The 26,990-nt window shown below is 50.5% G+C and overlaps 2 protein-coding genes across 2 annotated transcripts; one reads left to right on the forward strand and one right to left on the reverse strand.

The window, feature by feature from the left end:
• The first annotated feature begins 1,305 nt into the window (after positions 1-1,305).
• LOC125507573 (disease resistance protein RGA2-like) lies at positions 1,306-5,753 on the forward strand. The gene is made up of 2 exons (XM_048672115.2): positions 1,306-3,963; positions 4,131-5,753. Exons 1-2 carry the CDS (start codon positions 2,470-2,472, stop codon positions 4,308-4,310), a joined length of 1,674 nt encoding a protein of 557 aa, XP_048528072.1. The 5' UTR covers positions 1,306-2,469; the 3' UTR covers positions 4,311-5,753.
• A 152-nt stretch (positions 5,754-5,905) lies between these two features.
• LOC125507572 (Thioesterase superfamily protein) lies at positions 5,906-7,649 on the reverse strand. Its single transcript, XM_048672114.2, has 3 exons — positions 7,304-7,649; positions 6,851-6,994; positions 5,906-6,173 (listed from the first exon to the last, which is right to left on the reverse strand). The coding sequence occupies exons 1-3, from the start codon at positions 7,502-7,504 to the stop codon at positions 6,033-6,035; spliced, it is 486 nt and encodes a 161-aa protein (XP_048528071.1). The 5' UTR covers positions 7,505-7,649; the 3' UTR covers positions 5,906-6,032.
• Positions 7,650-26,990: the final 19,341 nt, after the last annotated feature.

A 26,990-nucleotide genomic window follows, 5' to 3' on the forward strand; every position in this document is an offset into this window, starting at 1 on the left:
TTTTCTTTGTGCTTTGTCTTTTTATCGGGTTGTACTTTTTGTGGGTCCTCTGGCCAACATGGTATGAATATAAGGAGGTTCAGTTTGTAAAGAAAAAGTGAACACTTTTGAAGAAAGTAACTATTTATTTTTCATTATATATGTATTTAGTATTTTTTAATATAGATGAAAGGAAAAAAAAAAACATGTGTGACAAGACCACGTGGTTACTTGGTCAGCCCACTACCGGCTTGCTGCAAGCGACTCTAGTGTAGGAGTTGCTACGAGCGATACATAGTCACTCCCGTAGCTGCCCCCACAACCTCTAAGAGCATCTCCAGTAGTATGTGTATATTTAAATATCTATATATTTATATAGACAATGGTCTAAAAAGATTTTCTTATATATACGTTCAGTTTTGCATCAGAACGTCTATATACAGGGACCATGACAGGTGGGCCGTCGCTGAGGAGAGGAAGAAATCATGACTGGAGCTGAGTTTAGACGACGCCTTCATATTGTTCAGGCATGGACATTGTCGAGGTCGATTTAGAGGATGTGTATATTTGGACGACCATATAGACAAACAGTTGGACGTCTGTTTTGGGCTCACGTTGTGGAAAACGAGTATAGACATCCATATAGACAAGCTATTGAAGATGCTCTAATGTATGAAAAGAGCCAACAAATCTAAAAACATAAATTCTCACGAACCCGTTAGTGCCAAATCGAATGTCGTCTATGTAAGGATCGGTCAGGGAGACCTAATTCAAACATGCCCTTCTTGCCACCGCCTCGTCAATGCCGTACGAGAAACAAAACCTAGCGAAAAGACAACTGAAGCAAACGAGTTCCCGCTCCTTTATGAGTTTTTTTATAAAACGGAGGCAAAATATTTGCCTCATCTATCTATTAATTAAGGAGAAAAGAGTCGTCTAGTTAATTAATGAAAAAACGGATTAAAACCGTCACAACCCCTGAGCAACACACACAAGATACTTCACGCACGGCTGTGGCGCTAAGTTCCGCCCGTGCCGTTCCTGGGAGAGCGACGTGGGGGCCCCACTGCCTGTGCTTCAGCTTGAATTCCACTCCTCTATGAGTTGAAAGCAAAAGAATGAGGTCAAATATTACTGAGGCTGATTATTCCAGCTCAGCAAAAGAATGTAGCTATCGGAAATTGCTTTTGCAGGCCGATCTCCATGAAGGCCTCCAAATGCAAAATCCAAATTTCAAAAAAAAAAAAATCATATTTTTACATTTCAAAAAAATCTGAAAAAAATACAGAGATAGATGAAGGCATATTGAGGAGTAAACCGTACTCCTATGTGCGTGTGTGTCCCGGTGCTCAACCAGAAGAAAGCAGACATAATCATATTATTATTACTTACAGCGTGTTTTTTTATTGCAAAGCCAGAGTTAGCCAGAGACTGATATTCCCTCCGTCCCGAATTAGAACTACTTGTCGCAGTATGGTGCTCAATAAACAGATAACTGAATCCAAGCATCTCACAGATTTCCTGCAAATATAATGCAGCAATGCCACAAACCGAAGAACAAGTGGTGACAGGATTCAGGTTCACAGCACAACAGGCAACTTTTATCAAGAATCTCCTGCCTCTTAGCTAAATTATCCCTAGTGAGCAGTTTATAATGTGATGGTAAGCACAAGAGCATATATACCCCAGGGGGGACATGAATCTTCCAAGCAGTAGGAACAAAAACTGGAGTAATCCCCCTAAACAGATGTGCTTTAACAAAACTGAATTGATAACTATATATAAAGACTGAGAGCTATACACTGCTGAATTGTGCGTCTTCCACACCATTCGGTCAGGGTCCTGAATCAACATAATGTTAGAAACAATTTGCAGGAGATCAATCCAATATTTTGTGATCAAAACATCTCCTGAAGGACAATTTCAAATCAACACCATCCCCGGCCTTGGAAATTCGGAGATGTTATGGTACAACTGAACTACACCAGCAGCTAAGACACACTTCAACCGACTGGGTCGTCACTGACGGGCTCGTCACACAAGTCAGATACCAATCAGAAATGATGGCCATCTCAAACGAGTGGCCACATCAGATCACCATTCATTCAACTCCTTTCAGCGTTGGTCACCAGAGACCAGACCAACTGAAAAGAAAAGACAATTTTGTCTGTAGTATCTACCGCCAACAAGTCGCGCATCATTGATTTTCATTCCTTCAGAAAGCACCTGAGTATTTATACGTAGTGCACAAGAAACCACGTGTTGCAGACTTCTGGTGTCATGTAAAGCCAGAGCACCAAAGTCTTTGAAGTCGCTATCCTGCTAAGAACCATACCACCCAACTATTGGTGCTCACCTTGACTTTTTGAGCAATCAAACGTCACATGTGAGACGATATTGTCAAAAATGGTGACCTGCAGGCACCACTACATGACCCGTCCATAAAATTTGCCCTGAAACATTCCAAGATCTGCTGGTAAGGAATTTACCATGGCGGAGGCCATCTTCTCGGCGGTAGTCGGCGACATGGTGGGCAGGGTGATCTCGCTTCTCGCCGGCCGCTTCAGCGTCCAACAGAGTGCCAGTGTCAAGCTGCAGAAGATAAGTCGCATGCTTGTCAGGATTCACAGTGTGGTGGAGGAGGCCAAAGGGAGGCACATCACGAACCATGTTGCCCTCGAATGGCTCTCGGAGCTCAACGACTGTGTGTACCAGGGTCGTTATCTGCTCGACACGATCAGGTGCGGAGAGCCGGAGCTCAAAGACGGGCATGGTGACAAGGTACCAGCACAGCCTTTCTCTCTGTCCTTGTTTAATCCTGCAAAGCGCGTGCGTGTCGCCACGAGCACCGTGAAGTGCATACTGTCTCGCCATGATGCCGGTGTCGATGAGATCGACACGGTGCTAGAGAGCTTGCAAAGCATATCTGGTGATCTCCGGGAGTTCATGATGCTCCTGCAAGGCTGCAAGCGGATCCGCCGCCCTTTGGCTACCAACATCTTTGTGGACGGGCAGATGTTCGGCAGACATGTCGAGAAAGAAAGGATCATCAACTTCTTGCTTGACAACAGCGGTCCATGCATCACGGGGAAACTGCCTCTGCTGCCAATTGTTGGTGACATTGGAGCTGGGAAAACTACCTTGGTGCAGCACGTCTGCGATGATGCCAGGCTGCGCAACCGCTTCCCAATAATCATGCTGTTTAATTTCTCATCTACCTACGCTATGGCGATGGGTCGACCAACTGTTGTTCTGAAATCCAAACATGTTATTGGAGGGTCTGGAAAGCTTAATCATCCGCTGCAAGTGCTCAACGAGAATTTCCGCAAGAAGCGGTTCCTGATGGTGTTCGAGGATGTTGACATGCACAGGAAGCAAATGCTGGAGGAGCTCTTGCCAAGCCTGAGACACGGCAAACAGGGGAGCAAGATCATACTCACCACCAACAACAGGCGTGTCGCCGCTGGCATGGGGACAGTGGAGCCAGTCAAGCTGAAGGTCTTGCCACACCCAGAGTACTGGTTCTTCTTCAAGGCGCATGCCTTTGCTGCCACGGACATTGAGGAGAACCTGAGGCTGCTGGCTGTAGGCAAAGCCATTGCAAGGAAGCTAAATGGATCATTCTTTGGCGCAAAGATCGTCGGAGGGGTGCTGAAAGCCCATCCAAATCTACAGCTCTGGTGTAAGATCCTAAGAAGCAATATTGGGGGCCTGTCCTTGTTGGGTGATGGCCTTGGATACATTGCGGATTTGGCAGAGAATCTGCTGCCAAGTCATGTAAAGATGCGCCAGCTGATTATATCCAAGAAACCGCTCTCCTCGACACAGCCTGAGTTTGCCAGGTTGCATGATATGCTTCTGCCAAGCCCTGATGCAGCAGCAGCAGACCAAGAAAGCTGGAGTGCAGATGTTGGAAATGCAAAAGTGTTGTTGTGCAGGTCAGTTATGCCATTCTTTTGCCTGGACTACAACGCTCATTGCACTGTAAGTGGGCGAAACAGTTCATCAGGATCCACACATTTCAATCATGGGGAACCCCGTGTTGTTGGGGAACTAAACCTTGTGCATCGGAATTCTGTGTGCTGATCAATGTTTCCTTCTCTAGTATGTAGGAATATTTTGTACTGAATCTTATATTGTCTGATCTCCAGTTTTGTGCTGTTTTCTACTGTCCTTTCATTTCTGCATTGCATCCTCTTAGAGACCTCTTCTTTTACTTGTTCCAAATAGTCCTTCGGTATAAATGGTCGCCTGCTTCCCAACGAGCTGGACTTCTAGCACAGGCTTTCCAAAAGCTAACAAATTTCATACCAAAGCAGATTGAAGTATGACTTTCTTTTTACAACTGCTTTTGCCTGTACCTGTATCACTACTGCCGTGCCAAGAACTGGCGGCTACAGATACTACTTCTCAACTATGCGCCAACTGGTACCTAGGGTTAGCTCTCAGAAATGATCCAATGATCTTTGCGCCAATGACTGACCCTTTCCAATCACTTTACCATCTACTCCTTCTATAAACTAATATAAGAGTGTTTAGATCACTATTTTAGTGATCTGAACGCTCTTATATTAGTTTACGGAGGGAGTACTTCTAGCCTGCGGCAGTTCTCCTCAAAATCTGCCTCAGCAAGTGCAAGCACCTTGGAAATAGATACTCCGCAGCGGTAAGAACCTCAACTTGATTGTCTGCACTAATCCAATTTTCATGATTTGGTTACTGTGTTGCCTTGGGTGCCTGACTCCAATATGGATGATAATTGGAAGAATATCCATTTTTTCTTCAGAGAAGTGGTTTCTGTACAGGAGAAATTGTATTACTTGTTCCCTTCCGATATGCCGGCCAAACATCTGACAATCTGCATAACTGTTGGTACTCCGTGGCAATCATATCGGCGTGCAGCTCCCTCTCTAAATGTTCTACAACATTGTTGATCTCTTCAAGGCTATGACATGGGACAATAGGATATTGATGGTGCTTGCAGCAACCTGTAAATGCTTTGCAGGATTAGAAGAGGACAATAAGAAAAGATGGTGATGAGATTGCACCTTTTTATTGTTCACGTTGTCATCATGAGCATCTATGGACTTGATTGACCTATTTTTCGATAGATCGAGCATTTAACGACCATGGTACGATCTGCGGATGAGCTCTGAGAGTCACTCCAAGGTGTTGTAGTTGGTGATCTGCCCCCCTTTGGGCTCTTCCACCGTACTTCCAGTCTTGATTAGCATATGACGAAACATCCCTAGCTTGGCTTGGGTGCCTGACGAAACATCTCTGCTAATCATGTCACCGATGACTGGGGAGATAACAGACACAGCCATGGTAAAAATTTCCAGATGGAAGATCTAGTGCACGGTAATTTATTCTCAAAAATCCTTTTGGAGAATTATAGGATCTCCCTGTTCAGTGTTCACCATTTTAATGAGATTAGGTGTTGGTTGAAATAAGAGGTCAGGTGAAGGACAAGTCAGTGAGAGGACAGGGATAGCAGAGAGTTGCCTGATACTCTACATATAACACATATCAGCCTGAGTAACTATTGCTGAAGACCAAAGACTTCTGTTGGTATAATATAAACTTGGAAGACCAAAGATTCCATGTGGAACGGAAAGAGTTGAAATGTCAGATATACTAGGAACCATCGATTTGAGAAAGATGCGTTAGGACATCAGAATGTCATAGAAACTCGCACCTGGCTCAAAGTTATGGAAATCATCTTATTTCATTTCCTAGTATTTAATATTTTATCTAGTTAAATCGATTAGCCTTGATCCTCTTAAGTCTTTGTCTTCAGCCATTGGTAGTCAGACTTATTCATGTTCAAAGTACATTTGCCAGGCGGTATTGCTGTTTTGGGATGCATAAATCAGTGTATTTATATTTCAACTCTGTCACAAAACATGCAAAGGTCACTGTAGTATGTAGCAAACTCCTCAACTAATTTCCATATTTCCCATTTCAGGACAACATTATTCTATTACATAAGGGTTGCCAAGTAATTAAACAAGAGCAATTACAGGCTTACAGCTTACAATGCAAGGACACCTTCACAGTTTACTAGATGCACCAAGATACTTGGAATAGCGGGCTTGAGCGATGATTTTGCCAGATTTCTTCTTCAGTTCCACAGTGGCCACTCCTACTGCTTTTCCAGCACGCAGAACCTTGGCCTCGATATCAATCTCTTCCTGCAAATGGCAACACATGATTTCATAGTTACTGTACAATCACAAGAACTTCAGAAGTGAAACACGATATTCCAACAGCTCAACTTATTCGTCAAGGTTGTCATGGTCATCCATGCAATTCGGAATAAAGAGAACAAGTACAACTTGGTTATGCACTAGAGCATTCTCAACAAAACTTAAAAAATAAAGGAATCTTGATGCACCAAAACTGGTAACTGATACGGAATTTGCCACGTAAACAATGATTCATGATGTTCAGTGGCATCTCTACCTGTTGCTAGCAGAGTGGAGTTTGTGAGAATTACAGATTATTGGCTCTGTGATAATGTAATTTTTTAGCTCATTTCTCTGTAATAATAAGCTCTGCTAAATTATGCTTAGAGTAGTTGGGCCATGGGGAAATACAAGAACACATCCCATCCCATGTAAATTGATCGAGCAAAGGGTCGATGCTCACGCCAACATGTGCTACTCCCTCCGTTCCCACATATAAGACCTTTTAGAGATTCCATTATGAACTACATATGGATGTATATAGACATATTTTAGAGTGTAGATTCATCCATTTTGCTCCGTATGTAGTCCGTAGTGAAATCTCTAAAAGGTCTTATATTTAGGAACAGAGGGAGTAGTTACTTATTTCACACCCAATTAAATTCGGCGAGGAAGGCACTCACATCCGAAAATGCAGCATCCAAGTAGGAGATGTTCATCTCTAGTGGTGAGCCCCTGGTTTGTGCCCCGGACGTGTAGAAGACAGCAGTACCCACCAAGTCAACCAGCGACGCCGTTGCGCCACCGTGCAGGAAGTTGCCTGAGTTCTGTGATTGCTCGACAACAACACCACAAGCATCAGTAAATAAAACTGCAAAAGGCAGTAGTAACAAGCTGGTCCATGCACGATGGCTCAGCTTGTGTTCCAGTGAACAATTAGATGATGGAACTCTGTTGTTCCGAAATTAAGTTCCTCAGCTACAGTGGGAAGGTAATCTTCCGAAGAAATGCTAATGGTAGATAGTAGCGCAACAGTAGATGGGGAAGTTAAATTACGCATCAAGCAGGAACTGAGCAGGGAAGGGAAGGGGGTAGGTAGATCTGGCTGCCGGAGGTGGGATGGATGAAGGGCTCACGAGGAGGCGGGCGGGGACGGTGAAGTGGCAGAGGAGGCGGCCGGGCTCGACGGTGTGGACGCGGATGCCGCAGAGCACGAAGGCGTCGTAGAACCCGGAGGGCAGCGCGTCCACCTGCTCCGTCGGCAGCGACTCGGCCGCCGCCTCCTCCAGCAGCTGCCGAGCCTTCTCCATAGCCGCCGACGCCGACGCCGACGCCATCGGCCGGTCCGAGAAAGAGGAACGGATCCGGATTTGCGTTTCCTTCCCCGATTCCGCTTACGACACTTGTTTATGCTTAACGCTACTTTATGTACCTGTTCTTGGCTTTTTCTTGTACATTCTTTGTCTTACCACGTCTTTTTGTTTGCTAGGCCAGGGTGTTGTACTATCAATGGACATTTTAGGGGTAGTTGTATCCTCGATGAACTGAACCTCGGCACTGTTGACTGTTGTCGCCGAATTGCTTGACAAAAAACAACTGTTCTTCTTAGATTGCACCATTAAATTAGTAGTGCTATTTCACAATCAATTTTCGAAAATACTAACGTCCACACATGTGGGCGTTTGCATATCATCCACAGATCAATGTCTGTTTATTTTTGCATGAATCTTGGCATGTTTTGTCAGATTTTTTATGCCATGTACGATTAGGCTGGTGAGTGGGCATTTATCCGGTGGGCGTTTAGCAGTTCGCTCACACGCCAGTTTTTACGCATGCAGAGAGGTTGGTGTGTGGGCGTTTATCAGTTCGCCCACATGCTCGTCTTCTCTCTTACGCTCAAAGCTGCCAGTTGTCTGCATGGCAACTGCTCTAGCGTAGTTGTACATAGATGCAACTTTCTTTTTACCGAGTTGACGTGTGTTTTGCAGGGTACATGACAATTATCCTAACGTGCTTATAAGCAGATGAGAACTCTCTCTTTATTTGAAGAGCAGTGCTAGACAGATGATAGAACTCGGACGATTCATGCACGACAGTGAAATCCAGCCGCACATGCAAGTGTACAGGGAGCAACGGCCGCCGGATTTTTAGTCGTCCTCACATCGTCTACGGTTTCGTCGTCTGTAGAGCAGTTTCGTTACTCGAACATGTTTCTTTGTCATGCTTTTTTTTAGTGTTACATGACAACTGCCTAGTGTTAGTAGGTGGCAACTTTTAAAGTTTTCAAGTGGTCTTCTCGCGGCTCCCCTGTGTCTGCGGGCGGCGGATCTGGGCGGCGGCCGGCGGTGTCCCGGAGTGCGCGCGGTCGGGCGCGTGGCTGCGGGCCTCGGCGAGTGGTGGCGCGGCTGGGCTTCGGCGTGCAGCGTGCGCCGGCGTGCGCACGGCGGCGGGCCGCGGCTGGCGGTGGCGGGCGGCGGCTCCCTCCCTCCGCCGTCTCTGACTCCTCACCCCTCGGCTTTCGCTCTGATCTGGCTGGATGGGCGCCGGATCCAGCTTTCCTGGTGGCTGGCGGTGCTGCAAGGGGCCCATTGCGGGCTGGATTGTGGGAGGTCGGGGGTCTCCAGCTCAAGATGGGGCCTTTCCGTCCCTTCGGCGTTGGGGTGATGCTCGAGGGTGGGTGCTTGGGGACGGCTGGATGCGCGAGTGCGTGCCCGGCGGCTCCGACGCCTGGAGATCGCCGGGCGGCGCGGGTTGGGCAGTGGCCGGGGCGGCTGCTGCTCTGGCCGTGGATGGCTCCACGGTGCCTTGGCAAGTCGACTGCAGCGGCGGCTGGCTTATACCGGCGTCAGCTCGTCCGTAGGCAGCTTGTGACAGCCCTTGATCTATCTCCTCGTCGTCCGGGTGCTATTTCCATTGAAGGATGACCCTCTCCGTGCTGCAGCTCATCACTAGTCTCGCGCTCGGGCAGCAGGACCGAGCTCGTCTCGCGCCCGGCAGCAGGACCGAGCTCGTCTTGCGCCCGGCAGCAGGATTGTGTTCGTCTCGCGCCCGGCAGCAGGACCGCGCTCGTCTCGCGCCCGGCAGCAGGACCTAGCTCGTCTCGCGCCCGGTGCTGCAGGACGAATCGATGGAGGCTTTCCCTGGTTCCGATCGTCTCTTCAATTGGGGTAGCGGCGGGTGTCGGGTGAGGTGGTATCTAGGCCTCGGATGCCGGGGCGGCGGCCCTGGTGGTGGTTGCGCGGTGCTCTTGGGCAGAGCCTGTCGCTTGGTGTTGCCCAGTGGCCATGGCCGTGTGGGCAGCGTGGTTGTCGGGGTGCGGCGTTCGTGCGGTGAGTATTGTCCGGGGTGAAAACCTGCTCTGTCTTCGGACGGACCGGCGATGGCGTAGCTCGTTCCCTTCCTGAAGGCGTCGTCGCGGCTCTCATTGTCTTCGTGTGGCTCCTAGGGAAACTTTGATCCTCGGATCGGGCGGTGGCGGCGCTCCGGTGTCGTAACCTTCCTGAAGGCACCGTCTTGGAGCCCACGGCTCGTCGTATGCGGCTTCATCTCTTCACAGTGGCGTGTTCACTTGTGGAGCCCCCGGTTGCTCTTGTAGTGCTATGGGTCGTGTTGCTGCGCTCAGCGCCTTTGTATCCCGCCTTGGGTGTGTGTGTGTGTTGGGGTGGAGTGCGTCTGTACTGGGATGTTGTTGATCTTTGCTTTATATATAAAGCGGGGCGAAAGCCTTTTTCGGAAAGTTTTCAAGTCATAACAACTATAGTAGACCATACCATACATGGCAACAGCTGCGGTTGTTCAAAAGTGGCATCTCGCACTTGACCTGAGATGGCAACTGTAGTTCAGCAACATGGCAACTGCAGTTAAACAAACATGAAAGAGAATCCGGACCATGGCAACTGCGGGGACGCGTGGTGACTATCACGCGGAGCGTGCGGGACCATGAGTACGGGCGTGTGAGCGTTATCTATTTTTCCCACACGTAGGCATGTGGGAAGAACTGTGAGGCAAAAGAGCAGGCGTGTGGGCATTAATTGTTTTGCCCACACACAGACGTGTGGACCACACAAGACGTGTGGCTAGACCCCTTAACGCCCACATGTGTGAGCATTATCGGGACCCTTAATTTTTCATCCAGTTTCTTGATATTTAACTTATAGAAGATATGTATTATTCAATTTAGGAAAATATATGTATTATACCATATCAAAACATAATAGTATCTACTTAGAAAAAATAGGATGTCACCCTACCATGATAAACAACAGACTCCACAGCTAGTAAGTCCTAGGTTGTCATAGGCAAAATATTCCCTTCTTCAAAATTCTCACAAGGCACCATAAGTGAAATCATGCTAGAAAAACTTGGCTTGAGAGCTCAAGTAATTGCGCCTTTGATATAGTGTCGGCTCAGTCTTTTGGAAGTGCTCATAGGGATAGGGTATGCGTGTGTGTTTATAAGGGTGAGTGTATGCGCGTGTATATAAACGCTTGCGTCTGTACTGTGTTAAAAAACAATCTAAACATTTTTTTTACATTTTGTGACGAAGATAGTAAATCATTTTCTAGATATAAATGAAGAATATGCAAACAATGTTTTAGACCAATGAATCCATATACCCTTAGTCATCAAAGCCATGGGCCTACACTGGCAGTTTATTTTAGGTGGTAAACCTTTTAATAATAAAATCATTATGATATTAATTGATCGTGTAAATATATAAAATTCTGAATTAAAAGCAATATTTATGGGTGCAGATACGAAATATTACTCCTTGGTGAAGGATGGAATATAACTTTAGATATTTGATCTCCATAACAGTCAATATGAACTTGAAAATAAAATTAATGGATGTTGCCACCATTTACTTATATGGAGAGAAAAAAGCTCATGTCACTCTTGCCTGCGCTACTCCGGGGTGTCTCCCGCGACCTAGCGTCGCCTCCCCTTTTTCCTTCTCTCCCCATGCTGCCACCGGATGAAGCCGACGGGAGAAGCCCGCGTGGCTGACGGCGGTGGCGGGGCTCCTTCTCACAGCTCCCCCAGTGTTGTGGCGACGGCGGTGTTGGAAATATGCCCTAGAGGCAATAATAAATTGATTATTATTATATTTCCTTGTTCATGATAATCATTTATTATCCATGCTGTAATTGTATTGATAGGAAACTCAGATACATGTGTGGATACATAGACAACACCATGTCCCTAGTAAGCCTCTAGTTGACTAGCTCGTTGATCAATAGATGGTTACGGTTTCCTGACCATGGACATTGGATGTCATTGATAACGGGATCACATCATTAGGAGAATGATGTGATGGACAAGACCCAATCCTAAGCCTAGCAAAAGATCATGTAGTTCGTATGCTAAAGCTTTTCTAATGTCAAGTATCATTTCCTTAGACCATGAGATTGTGCAACTCCCGGATACCATAGGAATGCTTTGGGTGTACCAAATGTCACAACGTAACTGGGTGGCTATAAAGGTACACTACGGGTATCTCTGAAAGTGTCTGTTGGGTTGGCACGAATCGAGACTGGGATTTGTCACTCCGTGTGACGGAGAGGTATCTCTGGGCCCACTCGGTAGGATGATGAAGCTATGTACCTAGGGTAGGGGCGCGGACCCGTCCAAAGAGCCCTACCCAAGGACATCCCTATAAGAAATCACCTATCAATCGACTTGAAGGTACCCCACTCGACAGGTTCAAGACACTCGACCAAGAAGCTACCACTCGACCATGAAGCTAATCACTCGACTGCCAGGAGACCTACAGTCACTCCGTAGGCAAACGGTCAGCTGTTAAGTAGTCTTCATGGTCATTATAGCACTTTATTAGAGGCGTTACCAGTAAGGCCCAATCTTAAATGTACTTTAAACCCTGCATTACTGAGGGCAGGAGGGGGCCGGCGAACTCTATATAAGCCACCCCCCTCCTCAGTATGGAGGGTTGGCACCCCTGTAATCCATACACGCATAATCCAGTCGACCGCCTCCGGGCTCCGAGACGTAGGGCTATTACTTCCTCCGAGAAGGGCCTGAACTCGTAAACCTCGCGTGTAACAACTTCCCCATAGCTAGGATCTAGCCTCTCCATACTCACCCCCCTACATCACTGTCAGAGTCGGAACCACGACAATTGGCGCCCACCGTGGGGCCGGAATCTTAGCACTTAGTTGGAGAAGTTGCGATCTTTTCCGATCCCTTTGATCATGGTTTCTTGCGGAGTTTTGGTGGAGGGCCGCGAGATCCGTCTCGGCGCGCTCACCTTCATCGCCGATGACTCCGCCTGGCTTCAGGAGGCACCACTCGACATCGACGCGCTCCCCGTCCGCGGCGCAACGCACTTCCGCGCATGCGTTCGTGGCGTCCTCCTGCGGCAGCCGTCGACCCAGTATCGGTCGACCCCTGCGTCGTCTCCCCGCCCTGTCTCCCACCAGCGCAAGCGCTCCGGTCGGTCGAGACTTCAGCGGTGGGTGAGGCACGCCATGGCCCGCCAGTCGGCAGCCCCACAAGTTGCGGCAATCGAGCCCGTCGAGTCCCTCTATGGCCTGTTCGACCTGTCGACTGGCTCCGTGGGGACCGCATCTGAGTGCGACAGCAGCGACCCAGCGGCTGAGGTTCTGGCGGTCGATGGGACACACAGTCCCCCCGGTTTCCCTCACGCTGACGGAGCTACGGGCGGAGGCGACCTGTCGCATCCCCACGATGAATATCTGCCCGAACCTCTCACGTCGTTACAGCGAGAGGAGCTTCGCCGCCGGAACATGAACGCACTCCACACTCCTATTGTCGGAGAAACCCCCGAGGCCCGGGCCTTGGAGGACGTGCGCCTTGCTAACCTGGCCGAGCGCACTCGACTGGAGAATCTCCAGCAAATACTCGACGAGCAAGTGCGTCAGCAAGCTCCCGAGTCCAGTCGACGTCCGCTAGCTCCCGAGTCCAGTCGGCGCCGGCTCTTCTCACCGCCTCAGGTATATCGAACCCCAGTTCAGAATTTGGCCGCTGCAGCCCGTATAGCAGAATCAATTCAGCCATCCCAGTCAGAGGCAGGCAGGGGCTTGTTGCAGATCAGAGCATTGCTCCGGGCGGCAGGAAACCAGAATTCCGCCGTTTCTCAGTCACGGGATAGGATCCACAGTCGATCCGTTGCAGCAGACACAGTACAGTTGGCCCACAGCCCGAGATCGCCCCCGAGGCGTGAGGGACGTGACGACCGGCATGATCAGTACAGGAGGAATGAGCAGTATGATCATCGATTCGGTCGAGATGATCGACGTCGAGTGCCAACCCCTCCCCCGAGGAGCGGGTCATATGCGCCTCGACGGCAAGATGACAGACGCCCTCACAGTGTTGGGCAGAGGATTCCAGTCGACCCCAGAGACCCAGGCTTTGATGCGAGGTCTATCCTCGTTCAAGGTTTGGTCGACAGGAACAGGGCTCATCGAGAGGGCCACAACAGAGATGCGCCTGCCAGTAGCAGCAGAGTACGTGTTTCAGGGCCAGAGTGCTTCAGTCGAGCCATCAGGGCCGCAGTGATTCCTCCCAATTTCAAGCTGGCAACTGGAGTCAGCAAATTCACCGGCGAGTCTAAGCCTGACACTTGGCTCGAAGATTACCGAGTGGCTGTACAGATTGGCGGTGGCAATGACGAAGTGGCCATGAAGCATTTGCCTCTTATGTTGGAGGGCTCAGCCAGAGCGTGGTTGAATCAGTTGGCATCTAGCAGCATTTACACCTGGGAGGACCTCTCCCGAGTGTTTGTCACGACCTTTGAAGGAACATGCAAACGACCTGCAGGCCTCACAGAGTTATGGTCTTGCGTGCAGAAGCCGAATGAAACACTGAGGGATTACATCCAGAGGTGGATCACGCTGCACCACACAGTTGAGAACGTGCCAGACCATCAAGCAGTTTGCGCTTTCAAAGAGGGCGTTAAATACAGAGAGTTGAATCTGAAGTTCGGTCGAACTGGAGAGATGTCTCTGAATCGGATGATGGAGATCGCCACCAAGTACGCTAATGGAGAAGACGAAGACCGACTCCGAAGCGGCAAGCTCAAAGCAGTCGCCCAAGAAACTGGAGGAAACTCCACTCGGAAACAAAAACGGAAGGCCGAGCCAGCTGCTCCCAGGGAGGCCCTGGCCGTTGCCCAGGGAAACTTCAAGGGGAAACCCAAGGGCACCTGGAAGCCCAAGAAGGTCAAAGATCAAGACGGGAATGATGTTTTGGACTTACCGTGTCACATCCACACCAAGAAAGACGAAGAGGGTAATTTTATTTACCCAAAGCATACCACTCGACAGTGCCGGCTCCTGATCCAGCAGTTCCAGGGCAAGCAGCCCAAAGATAAGGAAAAAGAGCCAGACAGGATTGAAGACAAAGAAGACAGTGACGATGGATACCCCCAGATCAATTCCACCCTGATGATTTTTGCTGATGTTGAGAGCAAGAGTCGACTGAAAGTCATTAACCGTGAGGTGAACATGGTTGCCCCGGCGACACCCAATTACCTAAAGTGGTCGCAGACTGCCATCACATTCGACCAGTCGGATCACCCGACGCACATTGCCACCCCTGGGAGGCAAGCTTTGGTGGTCGACCCAGTTGTCGAAGGCACTCGGCTGACCAAAGTATTGATGGACGGCGGCAGTGGCCTGAACATACTGTACTCTGAGACTTTGAAAGAGATGGGCATTCCGATGTCCAGACTTAGTACCAGCAACATGAGCTTCCATGGAGTCATTCCTGGGAAGAAAGCCGAGTCGCTCAGCCAGATTGCTCTTGATGTAGTTTTCGGTGATTCAAAGAATTACCGCAAGGAAAGGTTGACATTTGAAGTTGTGGACTTCCAGAGTGCCTATCATGCCATTTTGGGTAGGCCAGCTTACGCACGCTTCATGGCTCGACCATGTTACGTGTATCTCAAACTGAAGATGCCTGGCCCCAAAGGTGTGATCACTGTTACCGGCAGCCGAAAGAAAGCAGAAGAATGCTTTCAGAAAGGCTCAAAGATCGCTGACGCTCAGATGGCAGTAGTCGAGCTGAAAGAGTACCAAAAGACTGCCGATCCGAGTGAATTGCTGCGAGCCAAGAAGCCCGCCTCAGAATCAGCTTTTCAGTCGGCTGGCGAAACAAAGATAGTCCACATTCACCCGACCGACCCCGACGCTGCTCCGACTCACATCTCGACGACACTCGACTCCAAATAGGAAGAAGCGCTCATCCAGCTCCTCCGTGAGAACTGGGATATCTTCGCATGGAAACCCTCTGACATGCCTGGAGTTCCCAGAGAGCTGGCTGAGCACCGTCTACGAGTCGACCCAAAATTCAAGCCTGTGAAGGAACATCTTCGGCGGTCCGCCGTCTAGAAGAAGCAAGCCATTGGCGAGGAAGTGGCTCGGCTCTTAGCAGCAGAGTTCATCCGAGAGATTTACCACTCCGAGTGGCTCGCCAATGTCGTCATGGTCCCCAAAAAGGACAAGTCGCTCCGCATGTGCATTGACTTCAAGCATATCAATCGGGCCTGCCCGAAAGATCATTTCCCCTCCCTCGCATCGACCAAATAGTCGACTCGACTGCGGGGTGCGAGAGACTGTCTTTCCTAGACGCCTATTCCGGGTACCATCAGATCCGTCTGTATGGGCCCGACGAGATCAAAACAGCTTTCATCACTCCATTCGGGTGCTTCTGTTACGTCACCATGCCGTTCGGCCTCAAGAACGCCGGAGCCACGTTCATGAGAATGATTCAGAAGTGTTTACTCACTCAAATCAGTCGGAATGTGGAGGCATACATGGACGATATCATGGTCAAGTCCCGAAAAGGTTCCGACCTGCGGGCTGACCTTGCTGAAACCTTTGCCAATCTCAGGAGGTATGATATCAAGCTCAATCCATCAAAGTGCACATTCGGAGTTCCAGGTGGAAAGTTACTCGGTTTTCTCGTTTCCGAACGAGGGATCGACGCCAATCCTAAGAAAATTGGCACCATACTCCGGATGAAGCGTCCTGTATGCGTGCACGATGTCCAAAAGCTTACAGGCTGCTTGGCCGCTTTAAGTCGATTCATTTCTCATCTCGGTGAAAAGGCGTTGCCTCTTTACCGACTGATGAAGAAGTCTGACAAATTCGAGTGGACTCCAGAAGCTAATGCAGCGTTTGCAGATCTCAAAGCTCTGCTCTCCACCCAGCCGGTGCTTGCTGCCCCAATCAGCAAAGAACCTTTGCTGATTTACATTGCAGCCACAGGACAAGTTGTCAGCACAGTACTTACGGTCGAGCGGGAAGAGGAAGGAAAGGCCTTCAGAGTTCAGCGCCCAGTCTATTATGTGTCTGAAGTTTTGACCCCTTCAAAACAAAGATACCCCCATTACCAGAAGCTTGTATATGGGATTTACATGACCACAAAGAAGGTTGCACATTACTTCTCTGACCACTCCATTACAGTCGTCAGCGACGCCCCACTATCAGAGATTCTGCACAACAGAGATGCAACTAGTCAAGTGGCCAAGTGGGCGATTGAACTCCTTCCCTTAGATATCAAGTTTGAGGCAAAGAAGGCTATCAAGTCCCAAGCAATCGCAGATTTCATCGCCGAGTGGATTGAGCAGCAACTTCCGACTCAAGTTCACTCGGAGCACTGGACCATGTTCTTCGATGGATCTAAGATGCTTAATGGTTCCGGTGCGGGAGTAGTCTTAGTCTCCCCCCGAGGAGATAAGCTCAGATATGTTCTCCAGATTCACTTTGATTCCTCCAATAATGAAGCAGAGTATGAAGCACTTTTGTATGGGTTGCGCATGGCCATTTCACTCGGCGTCCGTTGCCTCATGGTCTATGGCGATTCGGATTTAGTGGTTAATAAAGTGATGAAGGAGTGGGACGTTAGGAGTCCGGCTATGACCGGTTACTGCAACGCAGTAAGAAAGCTAGAAAAGAAATTTGAGGGGTTGGAGCTTCATCACATTCCCCGACTGAAAAATTAGGCAGCTGATGATCTGGCAAAGATAGGCTCCAAGAGGGAAGCCATTCCCAGCAACGTGTTCCTGGAACACATCCACTCGCCGTCAGTCCAAAAAGATCCCTTCACAGAAGAAACCCCGCAGCCGAAAAGTGCCACAGATCCGACTGGAGTCGAAGTTCCTGCCGTGGTCGACCTAATCATGGAAGTCTTGGCGATCACTCCCGACTGGACGGTACCGTACATCGTGTATATCCTAAGAAAAGAACTCCCGGAGGACGAAGAAGAGGCTCGACAGATCGTCCGTCGATCCAAGGCCTTCACAGTCATAAAAGGACAGTTGTACAGAGAAAGCGCGACTGGAATCGGCCAGAAGTGCATAACACCGGAAGAAGGTCAGATGATCCTTGATGAGATCCACTCGGGGACCTGTGGTCACCATGCGTCCTCTCGGACCATCGTGGCCAAAGCATACCGAGCCGGATTTTACTGGCCAAGAGCAAATGAGATGGCAAAGGAGATAGTCGACAAGTGTGAGGGGTGTCAGTTCTACTCCAACATGTCACACAAGCCCGCATCAGCCCTGAAGACCATTCCACTCGTCTGGCCCTTCGCTGTCTGGGGACTGGACATGGTCAGTCCTCTGAGAACAGGTAGGAGCGGTTTCACCCATGTGCTTGTGGCAGTCGACAAGTTTACCAAATGGATTGAAGCTAAACTCATCAAGAACCTCGATGCTTGCACTGCTATTAGTTTCATCAGAGGACTAACATTCAGATATGGAGTCCCTCACAGTATCATCACTGACAATGGGCCAAACTTCGATTCAGACCAGTTTAGAGCCTTTTGCGCCTCTCAAGGCACTCGAGTCGACTATGCATCAGTCGCCCATCCCCAGTCGAACGGACAAGCTGAAAGAGCAAATGGTCTGATCCTCAAAGGACTAAAACCTCGACTAATGCGTGATCTCAAGCACGCGGCAGGTGCCTGGGTCGACGAGCTTCCGTCAGTTCTGTGGGGATTAAGGACCACCCCTAACCGGTCGACTGGAAGAACCCCATTCTTTCTTGTTTATGGTGCCGAAGCCGTTCTGCCAAGTGTCTCCTTCACAACGCTCCTCGAGTCGAGCTTTACACCGAAGATGAAGCAGAACAGGCTCGGCAAGATGCAGTAGACCTCCTGGAAGAAGAAAGAGAGATGGCCATGATCAGATCGACCATTTATCAGCAAGACTTGCGTCGATTCCATGCCCGGCATGTGAAGAGTCGAGCCTTCCAAGAAGGAGATTTGGTCCTCCGAGTGGATCAACAGAAACCACACAAGCTTGCTCCTACTTGGGAATGCCCCTTCATCATCACCAGAGTCCTCCACAATGGAGCGTATCACCTCTACAATGTTGATCGCCAGATCGACGAGCCGCGAGCTTGGAACGCGGAGCTGCTCCGCCACTTTTACACTTAAGTTCCTTCCTATAAAGATGTAATAAGAGAAACTTCCGCAGTTCATTTTTATCAAAGTCAAGAGTGTTCCAATGATTGCTGTCACTTTTGTTTACATACGAAAACCCCCAGTGGGTGACTTAGCCGCGAATCCGTTTCGCCTAAGTTCAAAAAAAAATCCTACCGAGTGGAGAGCAAACCTCCCACTCGGGGGCTTAGCTGCAGTCCAGCACTCGCCTAAGTTCTCCTACGAAGAGACTTAGCTGCAGTCAGCACTCGCCTAAGTTTGAAAAATTCTACCGAGTGGAGAGCAAACCTCCCACTCGGGGGCTTAGCTGCAGTCCAGCACTCGCCTAAGTCTCCTACGAAGAGACTTAGCTGCGGTCAGCACTCGCCTAAGTTTGAAAAATCCTACCGAGTGGAGAGCAAACCTCCCACTCGGGGGCTTAGCTGCAGTCCAGCACCCGCCTAAGTTCTCCTACGAAGAGACTTAGCTGCAGTCAGCACTCGCCTAAGTTTGAAAAATCCTACCGAGTGGAGAGCAAACCTCCCACTCGGGGGCTTAGCTGCAGTCCAGCACTCGCCTAAGTTCTCCTACGAAGAGACTTAGCTGCAGTCAGCACTCGCCTAAGTTTGAAAAATCCTACCGAGTGGAGAGAAAACCTCCCACTCGGGGGCTTAGCTGCAGTCCAGCACTCGCCTAAGTTCTCCTACGAAGAGACTTAGCTGCAGTCAGCACTCGCCTAAGTTTGAAAAATCCTACCGAGTGGAGAGCAAACCTCCCACTCGGGGGCTTAGCTGCAGTCCAGCACTCGCCTAAGTTCTCCTACGAAGAGACTTAGCTGCAGTCAACACTCGCCTAAGTTTGAAAAATCCTACCGAGTGGAGAGAAAACCTCCCACTCGGGGGCTTAGCTGCAGTCCAGCACTCGCCTAAGTTCTCCTACGAAGAGACTTAGCTGCAGTCAGCACTCGCCTAAGTTTGAAAAATCCTACCGAGTGGAGAGCAAACCTCCCACTCGGGGGCTTAGCTGCAGTCCAGCACTCCCCTAAGTTCTCCTACGGAGAGACTTAGCTGCAGTCAGCACTCGCCTAAGTTTGAAAAATCCTACCGAGTGGAGAGCAAACCTCCCACTCAGGGGCTTAGCTGCAGTCCAGCACTCTCCTAAGTTCTCCTACGAAGAGACTTAGCTGCAGTCAGCACTCGCCTAAGTTTAAAAAATCCTACCGAGTGGAGAGCAAACCTCCCACTCGGGGGCTTAGCTGCAGTCCAGCACTCCCCTAAGTTCTCCTACGAAGAGACTTAGCTGCAGTCAGCACTCGCCTAAGTTTGAAATCCTACCGAGCGAGAGGAAACCTCCCGCTCGGAGGCTTAGCTGTAGCCCAGTGCTCGCCTAAGTATGAAACACATCTCATTTCCCAAGGACGACGAGGGGCAGGTCGACTGCCACCTCCTCCTGGAGAGCTTCGCCACAAATACAATGTGCTCTCCGTCCCACTCTGCAGTAACAGGGTGTAGATCGACTACTACCTTCTCCTTCGGAGCTGCACCACAGACACAAAGTTATTTCGAGTGAAGACCCAATTCCACTCGACGGGTCATCCACAAAGAGATTCAACGACAAATCAAGTTCAAATAAAGCCTAAAAGGTCCCAGAGACCTCAGATCAAAGTACTCGAGCCCCCGGATTGGTAGAGTTTAACGGATTACAAAATACACTCAGCATTCCGAGGCAAGTTTTTTCATTCCTCAGGAGGAGGAGGACTGGCAGGGGCGACAAACTCATCCAAGTCGATCCCGTCTGCGATACGGGTAGCAGCAGCAATAAATGTCTCCATGAAGTCCTGGAAGTTGTGCTTCCTCGTGTTGGCAACTTGGATGGCGGCCAGCTTCTCCTCCCGCACCTCCTTGCAATGGACACGGACCAGAGACAGAGCCACGTCAGCACCCCACCGAGCTGAAGACTTCTTCCACTCCTGCACTCGGTCAGGGATTCCGTTGAGTCGAGTCATCAGAGACTCGAGATCATTCTGGAGCGTAGACTCTGGCCAAAGCGTCGGGTCGATCCGCGTCATGGCAACCTTCAGTCGAGCCAAGTAATCCACGACGCCGTCAACACGAGATTCCAGTCGGAGCAGGTTCATGGCAGCTTCATCTTTCACCGGGGAGTTGATTGGATCCAAACCTGTTTCGATCCGCCCAGTCTCCTCTTCAAAGTTCTGGCAAAGTTCTGCATACACGACCCAAGGATAAGTCAAATTTCGTAAAACTGAGTCGACAAAAAAAACAGTCGGAACTGAATGTGCACCTTCGAGCTTGATGTACAACTTCTTGGCAAAACTCCTCAAGTAGCCCTCCAGGTCGTCCCTCCTACGAGCGATGCCTTCCATCTTCTCGCCCAAGAGAAGGTTCTCCTTCTTCCAATTTGCAGCCAACCTGTTGGCGTCATTCAGAGCGGTCTGCAACCTGGTATTCTCTTTTTCCAATTGGTCGACCGAAGCCAGCTTCTGTGTGGCCAGAGCAGTCTTGTCATCAGCCTCCTTACGGGCAGCAGCCAAGTCCTGATCCTTTTTCGCCAGAGCTTCTTTCAGTTTTTCTGCAAAAAATGATGATTGAGTCGGAGAAAGCGAAAAGATACTCAAGCCTAAAAACTAACCAGTCGACAAAGGCGTCTTACCTGCGGCGCCGTCTCTGACCTTCTGCAGCTCTGTCCTGGCCAGCTCCAGATCAAGGTTCATTTGAATTTTCTGCTTCTCCAAGTCAGCCAAGCGGGTTCCAAGATCACAAGATCTCTGAAGTCAAAGGGGAGGAGTCACAATTTCAGTAAAAAAAGCAACAAAGGCAATAAATACTAAGACTACGGTCGACTGCCAGCAGTCCACCATAGTCTCGGGGACTACACCCAGTGGGTGCACTTAGCGTGCCCCCACCAGTTCCTATCCCACCCGACCGACCCCTGAAGTCGAGTCCAAGACAAGTTGCTTCCGAGCAGCTAAGAGACAATAATGGAGTTTCTAAGACTACAGCCGGAGCGAAGCATTCGACAGTAGCCTCGGGGACTACACCCAGTGGGTGCACTCAGCATGCCCCCACAGTAAAAAAAACGTCGACTGCCCGCAGTCGACAGGATACCGTTCCATTCGACATAACCCGATCAGACAGAGCGAAGAAACTCAACTACAACGACTCAATTTAAAGACTACAGTCGACTGCCAGCAGTCCACCGTAGTCTCGGGGACTACACCCAGTGGGTGCACTTAGCGTGCCCCCACTCGTCCAAGAATTGGCAAACACACCCAGTGGGTGTACAAACTTAAAGATCTTCGGAAAAGAGATTCTTCAAAGGACATATCGAAACAGACCAAGTGTTGAAGTCGACTGACCTGGACATTGCTCTGAAGAGCCGAGCTTGCGTCATAAGCCGCCTGGCAAGCCTCCCGAGCCACTTTCACCTGTTCCATCATGATTCCAGCCTGGCGTACAGCCTCCTTCACAGCAGCCGCTTGGTCCTCAGGGACGGGGTACGCAGCAAAAAGCGAAGACGGATCCGCAGTCGATGCTGAAGGCCGCACACTCGTCAGAGGAACAGCGAAAGTCACGGAAGCCCGAGTGGGTTCGCCATCGTCCCGAACTACGGCCTCAGGCGCCGGAGTGGATTGCGGAGTCTTGCCAGCCAACGCCTTCTTCTTCCTCTTCACCCTCAGTGGTTCGTTGTTGTCGTCGTCCGGGAGGTCAATAACATGAGGAGGAGCTGCAAGGAAAACATTCAATCGACCAGAGTCGCAATAAAGTTTCAGTCGACTCGAAAGTAGGACGTCAGTGATCGTACCAGGGTTGGAGGTGATAGCGTCCTCCATCTCTTGGTCGTCGTTCCTGGCGGAGACCTCAGAAGTTGCACCACTGCAAATCTCAAAAGTTAGTCAGTTGGCCCAGTGAATCGACCAAGGATCCGTCCACAGTCGACAAAGGAAAGCAAGTGTTATTGTTACCCGGAAATGGTGGGAACAGCTATCTTCATCTTGGGCAAGGCCTTGGGCGGCTTGGATGGCGTCGCTCGTGGGTGCTTGGGAGCCTTCCCGGTTGGCGGAGGAGAAGAAGTCCGAGGGCGTTTCGACGACTGCCCAACAGGAGTAGTCGCCTTGCCACGTTCCTGCGCTGGATCGTGGGTGAGCTTGGATCGCCCCTCCGGGCGGGAGGGTTCAGCCTCCTCCTCCTCTTCGCTGGAGAAGATGTCGTCGCCTTCCTCTCCCTCACCGTCAGACTCCCACTCGCCCTGGTCGTCCCTGCTCTCGCCTCCGCTTCCCTCACCTTCCTCAGTCGACCCTTGTGCCCCGTTGGGCGTCGAGTACATCTCAGTGGTCGCCTGGAAGACAATAGACAGGACGAAAGTCAATCGACTTACCCAAAGAAGACCAATACAGAAGGCTAGATATCCGACACAAAGACATACCTGATCCACTTCATATGAGTTGTCGAGTGGAATTACCCTTCTGGCTCCTCGGGGGTTGTCTTTGTTCCCCGTGATGCTTGACAGCCACCCCTCCAGCATCTCGTCGGTGACCTCCTCCGGGTGGATCCGAGTGGTGTCGTCAAGGCCAGAATACAGCCACATCGGGTGGTCTCGCGCCTGGAGCGCTTGGATGCGCCTCTGGAGAAAGACCTCTAACAGGTCCATCCCAGTCACCCCCTCACGGACAAGCTCAACCACTCGACCCGCCAATATCTTGACTTGGGCCCTTTCCTCCGGCGTGACTTTCAGAGAGACAGGCTTCTCGGCTCGGTCGAGGGAAAAAGGAGGAAGACCAGTCAACTGTCCGGGGGTCGCCTGGTCCTGGCAGTAGAACCAGGTCGACTACCAGCCGCGGACCGACTCCGGGAAGGTGATAGAGGGGAAATAGCTCTTCCCCCTCGTCTGGATCGCCAGGCCCCCGCACAGCTGGATCACCTGCGTCTTCTCATCACTCGACTTGGCCTTTTTAACCGACTGAGAGCGGCAAGTAAAAATATGCTTGAAAAGCCCCCAATGCGGACGGCAACCCAGGAAGGCCTCGCACATGGAAATGAACGCGGCAAGATAGACTATGGAGTTGGGGGTAAAGTGATGGAGCTGCGCTCCGAAGAAATTCAAGAAGCTCCGGAAGAATGGATGGGGAGGCAGAGAAAACCCTCGGTCGATGTGGGTGGCGAGGAGCACGCACTCACCGTCGCGGGGTTGAGGTTCGATCTCCCCCCGGGAGACGCGCAGCCTCGTGGGGAATGGCTCCTCCCTCGACCATGTCGTTGAGATCTTCCTGCCGGAGCACCGATGGCATCCAGTCGCCCTGAATCCAACCCTTGGGCAGGGCGGTCCGGGAGGAAGATCCGCCTCGTGCAGACCTCTTTCCTTTCCCCCCCGCCGCCACCTTCTTCGCTCGCTCCAAAGCAGTGGTCTTGCCCTTCACCATCGTCGCCGGCAAGGTCTCACACGGGCTAACGGCACTAGGGTACGGCCGAAGGTCACGGGAGGGCTGGCAAAGGGAGAGATGAAGAAAGAAGAAGAAGAGAAGCGCACGGCTTGGAAACCCCGAGCCGGCAACTTATAAGGGGCCGCTCCCGAGTGGCTGACTGGTAGGCCCAGGCAGTCCAGTCAAATCCCGCAGCAGGCGCGCGCGCAGTACGTGGCGAAAAAGGCGACGCGAGGATCGAGGAGTTTCCGCTTTATCACTTCTGATTACTGCGGCTGCCCCCGTCCCGCGCGCTTCCCAAAATCCAAATCTCGTGAGATCCACGGGCCGTAGAACCACTTGCCAAAAACAGAGTATCCCACTCACACCAACACTCGGCATGTCGCAAGCAAAGATATTCACTCGACGAAAGGCCTGGAATGGATCAAGGCGACTGAAAAGAGGTTGATGACGTCATCCGTGACAACTGACCCTAAACGAGGCACTCATACAGCCCCAAAGAACCAGTCGGAAAGGATCCCCAACTCTTTCCCCACTCTAACCTCAATCCATTCGGGGGCTAATGATGAAGCTATGTACCTAGGGTAGGGGCGCGGACCCGTCCAAAGAGCCCTACCCAAGGACATCCCTAGAAGAAATCACCTATCAATCGACTTGAAGGTACCCCACTCGATAGGTTCAAGACACTCGACCAAGAAGCTACCACTCGACCATGAAGCTAATCACTCGACTGCCAGGAGACCTACAGTCACTCCATAGGCAAACGGTCAGCTGTTAAGTAGTCTTCATGGTCATTATAGCACTTTATTAGAGGCGTTACCAGTAACGCCCAATCTTAAATGTACTTTAAACCCTACATTACTGAGGGCAGGAGGGGGCCGGCGAACTCTATATAAGCCACCCCCCTCCTCAGTATGGAGGGTTCGCACCCCTGTAATCCATACACGCATAATCCAGTCGACCGCCTCCGGGCTCCGAGACGTAGGGCTATTACTTCCTCCGAGAAGGGCCTGAACTCGTAAACCTCGCGTGTAACAACTTCCCCATAGCTAGGATCTAGCCTCTCCATACTCACCCCCCTACATCACTGTCAGAGTCGGAACCACGACATAGGACATCATAATAATGTGCACAATGTGATCAAGGAGTTGATCACGGGATGATGTATTACGGAACGAGTAAAAGAGACTTGCCGGTAACGAGATTGAACAAGGTATCGGGATACCGACGACCGAATCTCGGGCAAGTATCGTACCGCTAGACAAAGGGAATTGTATACAGGATTGATTAAGCCCTTGACATCGTGGTTCATCCGATGAGATCATCGTGGAACATGTGGGAGCCAACATGGGTATCCAGATCCCGCTGTTGGTTATTGACCGGAGAGTCATCTCGATCATGTCTGCATGTCTCCCGAACCCGTAGGGTCTACACACTTAAGGTTCGGTGACGCTAGGGTTGTAGAGATATTAGTATGCGGTAACCCGAAAGTTGTTCGGAGTCCCGGATGAGATCCAGGATGTCACGAGGAGTTCTGGAATGGTCCGGAGGTAAAGAATTATATATACGAAGAGCTATTTCGGCCATCGGGACAAGTTTCGGGGTCACCGGTATTGTACCGGGACCACCGGAAGGGTCCCGGGGGTCCACCGGGTGGGGCCACCTGCCCCGGGGGGCCACATGGGCTGTAGGGGGTGCGCCTTGGCCTACATGGGCCAAGGGCACCAGCCCCTAGAGGCCCATGCGCCAAAGGGACAAGAGGAAAGGGAGAGTCCTAAAAGGGGAAGGCACCTCCGAGGTGCCTTGGGGAGGATGGACTCCTCCCCCCCTTGGCCGCACCCTTCCTTGGAGGAAGGGGCAAGGCTGCGCCCTCCCCCTCTCCATTGGCCCTATATATAGTGGGGGAAAGGGAGGGCAACCATACCTGAGCCCTGGCGCCTCCCTCTCCCTCCCATGACACATCTCCCTCCTCCCACAGCGCTTGGCGAAGCCCTGTTGGAATCCCGCTACTTCCACCACCACGCCGTCGTGTTGTTGGATCTCCATCAACCTCTCCCCCCCCTTGCTGGATCAAGAAGGAGGAGACGTTGCTGCTCCGTACGTGTGTTGAACGCGGAGGTGCCGTCCGTTCGGCGCTAGGATCATCGGTGATTTGGATCACGACGAGTACGACTCCATCAACCCCGTTCTCTTGAATGCTTCCGCGCGCGATCTACAAGGGTATGTAGATCCACTCCTCCCTCGTTGCTAGATGACTCCATAGATTGATCTTGGTGACACGTAGGAAAATTTTGAATTTATGCTACGTTCCCCAACAGTGGCATCATGAGCCAGGTCTATGCGTAGTTTCTATGCACGAGTAGAACACAAAGTAGTTGTGGGCGTTGATTTTGTTCAATATGCTTGCCATTACTAGTCTTATCTTGATTCGGCGGCATCGTGGGATGAAGCGGCCCGGACCAACCTTACACGTACTCTTACGTGAGACTGGTTCCACCGACTGACATGCACTAGTTGCATAAGGTGGCTGGCGGGTGTCTGTCTCTCCCACTTTAGTCGGATCGGATTCGATGAAAAGGGTCCTTATGAAGGGTAAATAGAAATTGGCATATCACGTTGTGGTTTTTTTGCGTAGGTAAGAAACGTTCTTGCTAGAAACCCATAGCAGCCACGTAAAACATGCAAACAACAATTAGAGGACGTCTAACTTGTTTTTGCAGGGTATGCTATGTGATGTGATATGGACAAAAGGATGTGATGAATGATATATGTGATGTATGAGATTGATCATGTCCTTGTAATAGGAATCACGACTTGCATGTCGATGAGTATGACAACCGGCAGGAGCCATAGGAGTTGTCTTAATTTATTTATGACCTGCGTGTCAACATAAACGTCATGTAATTACTTTACTTTATTGCTAACCGTTAGCTGTAGTAGTAGAAGTAATAGATGACGTGACAACTTCATGGAGACACGAT

Source organism: Triticum urartu, chromosome 5A (assembly GCF_056163025.1).
Source record: "Triticum urartu cultivar PI428250 chromosome 5A, HENAU_Tu73, whole genome shotgun sequence".
NCBI lineage: Eukaryota > Viridiplantae > Streptophyta > Magnoliopsida > Poales > Poaceae > Triticum > Triticum urartu.

Coding starts and splice junctions, on each gene's coding strand:
- LOC125507573 (XM_048672115.2), top strand. CDS start 2,470: ATGGCGGAGGCCATCTTCTCGGCGGTAGTCGGCGACATGGTGGGCAGG. Junction 3,964..4,130: donor ACTACAACGCTCATTGCACT/GTAAGTGGGCGA, acceptor TCTGATCTCCAG/TTTTGTGCTGTTTTCTACTG.
- LOC125507572 (XM_048672114.2), bottom strand. CDS start 7,504: ATGGCGTCGGCGTCGGCGTCGGCGGCTATGGAGAAGGCTCGGCAGCTG. Junction 6,995..7,303: donor CCGTCCCCGCCCGCCTCCTC/GTGAGCCCTTCA, acceptor GAGCAATCACAG/AACTCAGGCAACTTCCTGCA. Junction 6,174..6,850: donor TGGATGCTGCATTTTCGGAT/GTGAGTGCCTTC, acceptor TGCCATTTGCAG/GAAGAGATTGATATCGAGGC.